The sequence below is a fragment of the Vitis riparia genome, chromosome 5, assembly GCF_004353265.1.
Source record: "Vitis riparia cultivar Riparia Gloire de Montpellier isolate 1030 chromosome 5, EGFV_Vit.rip_1.0, whole genome shotgun sequence".
Taxonomy (NCBI): Eukaryota; Viridiplantae; Streptophyta; class Magnoliopsida; order Vitales; family Vitaceae; genus Vitis; species Vitis riparia.
Window position 1 is genome coordinate 23,476,696 of NC_048435.1, and position 6,587 is coordinate 23,483,282.

Sequence of the window (6,587 nt, forward strand, 5' to 3'; positions counted from 1 at the left end):
ACATCTTTACCCTCACCCACGAACTCTCGATCTTCAAAATTACTCTGTAAGTCAAGCATAATGGCGAGCATTTTTGGAACTTTTCGAATATGGGCCTGACATTGAATTTCTCGTTGCCAGTTCCAAGATATTTGTAGAAGAAAGGTGTAATTATGTTGGGTTCTTAGGGGCATTATAGTGAATTTATAAAGGGCTGTTTGGTAAATCCATCTCTCCCCACCACTGTGAGTGGAGTGGTCTCTTCATTTTAAACTCACCTCCATTGCAGTCTTTTTCTTTCTCTGCTTTTTGTCATTCTAGAGAGAGAAACTACTCTTGCTTGCAATCTAGAGAGAGAAGGTAGGGGAGACGGAGAGATGGTGGATGACTTCATGGTGTGTGTGGATAGGATCATAGCATCAGCATGCTTTGAATCAGTGAATGGAGGAGGTGGAGGAGTGAGAGGTGAAGGGAGTGAGAATGTGTGTGCTATTACTAACAGTGGAGGAGCAGGAGGAGGAGGAGAGGGGTCTTCAAAGAAGGAGGGAGGGATGGTCAAAGGTGGTGGGGTTGTGGTTGAGTGTAGGATATGCCAGGAAGAAGATGAAGAGCATGCAATGGAGGCCCCTTGTGCCTGCAATGGCACTCTCAAGGTATTCACCTTTTCTCCGGAAAATTTGTGTTTTGCCTTCATTTTTGTTGGTTTTGACATATGGGTATTTGCGGGTTTGAGCATTTTCTGATTCTTTTGCCTTTATTTTTTGTTCTATGGTACTTTGAAGGATGTGACTTTTGCTCTGAGAAATTGTGTTTTGGATCATTTTTGTTGGTTTTAGCAGCTCGGTATTTTTGGGTTGGAGCATTTTCTGATTCTTTTGCTTTGTTTGCATTCTAATGAAAATCTCTAGGTCTTGAACTTTTCTATGAGAAATTAGAAATTTGTTTTCTTTTTTGCTTCATTTTTTTTTGGTTTTAACTTCTGGGTAGTCTGTGGCTATGAACATTTTCTGATTCTTTTGCGTTGTCTTTGTCTAATGTTACTCTCTGGGACTTAACTTTTTTTCTTTGACTCCACTGAAAAAATTGTGGGTTTGATCATTTTTTTATTATTTTGCTTCGTTTTTGTCCTGGTAGCACTCGTAAGGCCTTACTTGTTTTCCTTAACTTTGGTGAAAGATGGCGTTTTAGCTTCATTTTTTTTATGGTTTTGGCATCTGGGTACTGGCGGATTCATGCATTTGCTTGATTCTTTTACTTTGTTTTTGTTCTTTCTCATGGTACTTTGAAGGTAATGATTTTTCCTGATATTTTATTTTCTTAAACATCACTTCTCTTCACATTATTCTGTGGGTGTGCTTTGAATTGCCTAGTGTTCTTCATCAATAATTGCATTCTTTTCTTGGGTATTGACATGTGGGCATTTGGTTTTGTGAGTACTAAGTGTTTTCATTCAACATTTGACTCTGTCTCTCATGGCACTTTGAAGGCATTGACTTTTCTGGGTTATGCCTGAAACATCACTTCTTTTCACATGTTTCTCTGGGCTTGCTTGTAAAATACATTTGTTCTCTAAATCTAAATCTTCTGTGTTCTTTTCGTTTTTTTCTTCCCTGGGCTGATTTGACTCATGGATATTTGATCTTGTGAGCATTTATTGATTCTGTGATTCTGTTGTTATCTTTTACTGAATCTCTCTCTCTCTCTCTCCCCCCTTGTTTGGCTGTCATTATTTTTTTTTTCCTTATATTTTTTTTTGAATTAATCTATTAAGTGATCTAAATGTTTATGTAAGTGATTTTCTCTTTTTAACATTAGTTTGGTTGCTGAGAAACAGAGGAAACAAAGGAAATTTTCAGTTTTACGTTCATGTTCTTTGAAAAAAAAAAAGAAGAAGAAGAAAAATCCATTAATGGGTTACAGTTGCATTAGGCACAATTGAGTTAACATTCAGAATATTAGTTTTGTCTACTTTCTTGCATTTTCTCGGCAATCAAATGTTATTTCAAGAATGTGAGTTGTTTGTAATTTTATTTATATCCTGTTCTTGGTGTTCTTTGTGAGGTGTTTACTCATGGTTCTAACTCCATTTGGGTTATCAACTCTGTAGTTCAAATATCAGTATTTAACCTTGTTGCACCAAGTTTAATTCAATATCAATTCAATACACTAATTAGAAAACCTGAACAAGTTTTGGAAGATCCATTGGCATGTGCTGTTCATATCATTCCCTCCATTCCTGAACAAGTTATGAAACAGGGAATTCTGCATTATGATGTGTGTTTTGCTGATCCTTCAGGTTCCTAGAATTTCCAGCTAGTTTGGGACTTGTGAATCATAGATTGATATTTTTGGGTTTGGCATGTAGTTTGCTCATAGGAAGTGCATTCAGAGATGGTGCAACAAGAAAGGTGACACCACCTGTGAAATCTGCAATCAGGTTAGAGTTTTTCTTCCACAGTGAATTTATCATATATATAGATATAATTTGAAGAATAATGGGTCAGTTTTTTCTGTTCTTTTAGGTATTTTCACCGAATTATTCTCTTCCACCAGGCAGAAGCAATCCTGATGTAATGGCGATTGATATCAGGTAACCTCCAGCTTAAACCATGCATTTAGTACAAAGCTCGGGTATGCAAATGCATGCTTTTTTAAAGATCCGTGCTTTATAAGTTCTTATCATATTCCATTCTTTAATCCTCTTTACATTTTCTCAAATAAACCACTTTTTTAAGGAGACAGACAAAAAGTCAGGAAGTTATATAAATTTTACAGCAATTCAAACCACAAATAGTTCAAGTGTTGAAGGAAGAGGAGCAGGAAAGGCTATAATTGCTTGTTTGGATGGCCCGGAAAACATTTCTATGTGACTGCTCTTTAACAATAATTAGACCAATAGCATCAAATGTTGGTCCTTTTTTTGCTTAATGTACATAATGAGATAGTAGAAATGTGTAAGACGAGAAATACGGATGGTGAGGCCAGTTAAATTGATTTCACCCTTCTTGTGTTCTCGCTTGCCTGGCTTACAAACTGCAACCCTTTTTAGTCAAGGTGGAGATTTAACAAATGCCTTTTCTGAATCCCTTAAGCAATTTCACAAATTGCATTCTTCACATTGTTCAAGAATAATCTCCTCTTTTGCCATCTTTTTCTTCAAATGCATGTTGCATTATCTATTGATTTAGTAACACTTAAATTTACCCACTGGAGTAGAATTTAAGGGTTCCAACCATTCAGTTGCCTCTGCTGCTGCTTGTTGTTGGAAGTTTTGGCACCCACCATTTGATAGGTCTCTTGAGAGAAAAACAAGCCTAGGCACACTGCCATTGTTGAGATAATCAAAGGGTTGGTTTCTAGGTATAGCATATGGTTAAGAAGGTCATGGCTGTCAATTGAATTAGTTTTTGAATTGAGATACTTGCTTTATTGGGATTTTCTTTTGGGTGGTTTCATTCATCAATGATGCAATTTGTAGATACGACCCCTACTAATATCATGATTTAGAGCAATCTCACTTACCAAAAGGGTCATTAGGTCTGATAATAAATTCCAAACTGTTGTCTTAGACTTTTAGTTGGCAGCTAAGCTGAATTGAAGTTTCGGTTGTTCAATTAATTTCTATGTCATTAAAGGGCAAAAACGTAAATAGCAAATAGCTAAGGAACACAAACGCATGGAAATTCTCTCTTGGTATGATTACAAACCCTCATGGGTGAAGGAATGGAAGAGCCAGCTAGGAGTGCTTTTATCACTATTGATCTGATGGGATTGTCTTGGTTCATAGTCACTCAGGCATAGGACATGGTCTGTGGGTATTCCTGGTACGATAAAACACAGAATTGGTTCTTCTGGACTGATGTTTTCACATTATTTCACTTCCAATGATGGCTTTAACATTATTAGAAACCTCATAGGCAAAATAACAAAAGGGCCACCTTGGTGTCCTCACTTGTTGAAACTGAGGCACAGGACATGGACATGATGATCAGTGTTTATGTCCCACATTCTGAAGAGGTTTTTATTTTTTATTTGTTTTTCAATAGTTTTATCTCATTTTAACTTCTGAAGAATTCCAGGTTATGTTTTGTATCAAAGATTCTAAAAAATTTGAAGTCCTAAATGCTTATGTGTATTCTCCTTTCTGCTAATCAGACAAGCATGGGGGCCCCATATTGATCTCCGGGATCCTCATTTTCTAGCGCTAGCTGCTGCTGAACGTCAGCTACTGCAGTCAGAATACGAAGACTATGCTGTTGCAAACACTGGTAGCATTGCCTGCCTCCGGTCCGTTGCTCTCATTGTAAGCACTGCCCACTCTTATTTCCTCCAAATCGTTGCCTGTATCTTCTTTAGAAGCTAATGTTTGGTGGTTATCTGAACAGTTGTTGATAGTTTTGCTTATACGGCAAGCTCTGATGGTCACAAGAGACTCTGGGATGGTTCAGGAATCATCGATATTCTTCAATGTAAGAACAACATAATGCCATTGAACTTGTGTTGCTCGTATTTACAGACTTGCAGACACAAATAACACGGAGCATAGCCCGGTTCTGATGAAAGTAGACTTTGCATATGTTATGAGATTAGCCTACATATCAGTTAGGATGAGAAGTGTCTGAAGTCTTATTTATAGTGGACTCCTCTTCACTATGTGGATATATTTGAATGTCATGCGGGGTTTGAGATCAAAGTAGACAATATCTATATAAGAGGAAAAACGGGTCTTTACATATCTACTCTTATCTGAACAAATTCTTTACTTTTCAGTTTCAGATATCGCTGCTTCAATTTGCTGGTTTTCTTCTCCCATGCTACGTGATGGCCCGATCATGGTACATTATACAGTGTCGAAGGAGGCGGCAGGTAACTCCACGAAGACGTCGATAATATTAACTTAATAATTGCCATGTGACAAAATTAATTAATCAAATTTGTTTTTCTAGGGTTAACCGAAGAATGAAAGACACTGATGCTGCCATTCTCCAATGGTTCTTCCCAATGCATCTTCACAGGCAACCCTTCTGTATATTGCATTTTCCTTAAGCTATGTACAAGGCACCCAAGAAGTGCCAAAAAGATTCAACAACCAAAGCCCTAGTAGCTCAACCTTGAAGCTACTCAAGAACTCAACAAGAAGAAAATGTAAATAAGAATGTTGAGTTCAGTAGGGTTTTTGTTATATCTTGCTGTGTGGTGTGAGTATGATTTGAAAAAATTGGTTGGCCCCGGTCTTGATCTCTTGTTTCAAATGAAGGTTGTTCAACACTTTGAAAGAGCCACAAGGGCTTCAAAATAGGCCCATTGTTCAGTTGTCTTTCTTTGAAAATTTGTTCTTCTGATCAGATTGGGAAGTGATTTGATTTCTATTCAAAGTATTGTGAAGTAAAATCGGTTAGGTCTGGAGCTTTGTAAACCCAAGTTCAATACAAATTATTAAGAATTCAATCCTAAGGGGTAGTTCAGTTGGTTCAGCTTTGTGTTTGCTTTTGGTCACTAGCTCTAATTCCTTTAGGGCTATTGGAGGTTTAATCAGTCGTTAACTAACTTCAGGGTCTTGTAGGATTAGTTGTGTAAGGTTTGACCATTGAATCGGATGGATTGTCTAGTTTCTTAAGAAATGATTATATTTGATACATTAACTCAAGATAATAATAAAAAATAAATCTTTTCATATTTTTTAAAATATAAAATAGTATATAAATAATTAAATTTGACATTTTTGAAAAAAATATATACAATGTTTTGAAAACCGGACTCATTGGTACTGACGTTGAATTACTTGGGCTGGTGGTTGGACAATCAAATTGGACGGACTGTCTAATCTCCTAAGGGAAAAGGCCCAAAGCCCATTAAAAGCCGAAACCAGTTGAGTGAGGCCTTAAACAAGCCCTAGAAGCCCAATCCAATCCAAACTCAAGGCTTGGCAGCAATTTGGACTTGAACCACTGACTTCAAGCTTTAAAAGCAAGTTAATGTTTTTTTTTTTCAAATAAAAGCTTTGAACAAACATAAATATTTACATTTATGTTTATTTTTATAATAATAATTATGAAAATAATATAAATAATTAAGATGATAATTTTAAAATAATAAAATACAACGACAAGGAAATGAAACTAAAAATTATGATTTTATTTTTCCTTAAATATATTAAGTGTTCTATTTAATAAAATTTAAAACATTAATATATTTATATTTATTTTCATAATTTAATTATATATGTATATTTAATTTCTTGTAATTATTTTAATTTTATATGATATAAAAATTATATAATTATGACATCACTAATCTAATCATAGTTCAACTATCGTTCCAAATAATGAATTATGAATCTATAATTTTTTCGATTTAATAACCGATTCAGTGCTAAAAACATTGAATATGTATTAACACTATTTTTTACAAAATATTAAATCGGATTGGAATTAGGCTCATGCAATGCGGATCATTGGCCAAGCCCAATTAGAAACGATTTTTTTATCATTGAACATTAATCCCAATTATCAATGAGACAAACTTCAATTAAACATGGATTTATCACTTGTTAATGGGTCATGATCTTAAAGTCGGATCCACACTTTGAGAAGCCACAAGGGATCCAT

General features: G+C 35.5%; 1 protein-coding gene across 1 annotated transcript; it reads left to right on the forward strand.

The window, feature by feature from the left end:
• The first annotated feature begins 282 nt into the window (after positions 1–282).
• LOC117914058 lies at positions 283–5,324 on the forward strand. The gene is made up of 7 exons (XM_034829223.1): positions 283–632; positions 2,345–2,416; positions 2,502–2,569; positions 4,135–4,282; positions 4,365–4,448; positions 4,750–4,845; positions 4,926–5,324. The coding sequence occupies exons 1-7, from the start codon at positions 357–359 to the stop codon at positions 4,929–4,931; spliced, it is 750 nt and encodes a 249-aa protein (XP_034685114.1). The 5' UTR covers positions 283–356; the 3' UTR covers positions 4,932–5,324.
• The last annotated feature ends 1,263 nt before the right edge of the window (positions 5,325–6,587 follow it).

Bases quoted from the DNA above. Each gene is read 5' to 3' on its own strand.
- LOC117914058 (XM_034829223.1), top strand. From the start codon at position 357: ATGGTGGATGACTTCATGGTGTGTGTGGATAGGATCATAGCATCAGCA. The intron at 633-2,344 runs GTATTCACCTTT...TTTGGCATGTAG, and splicing joins CCTGCAATGGCACTCTCAAG to TTTGCTCATAGGAAGTGCAT. The intron at 2,417-2,501 runs GTTAGAGTTTTT...CTGTTCTTTTAG, and splicing joins CCTGTGAAATCTGCAATCAG to GTATTTTCACCGAATTATTC.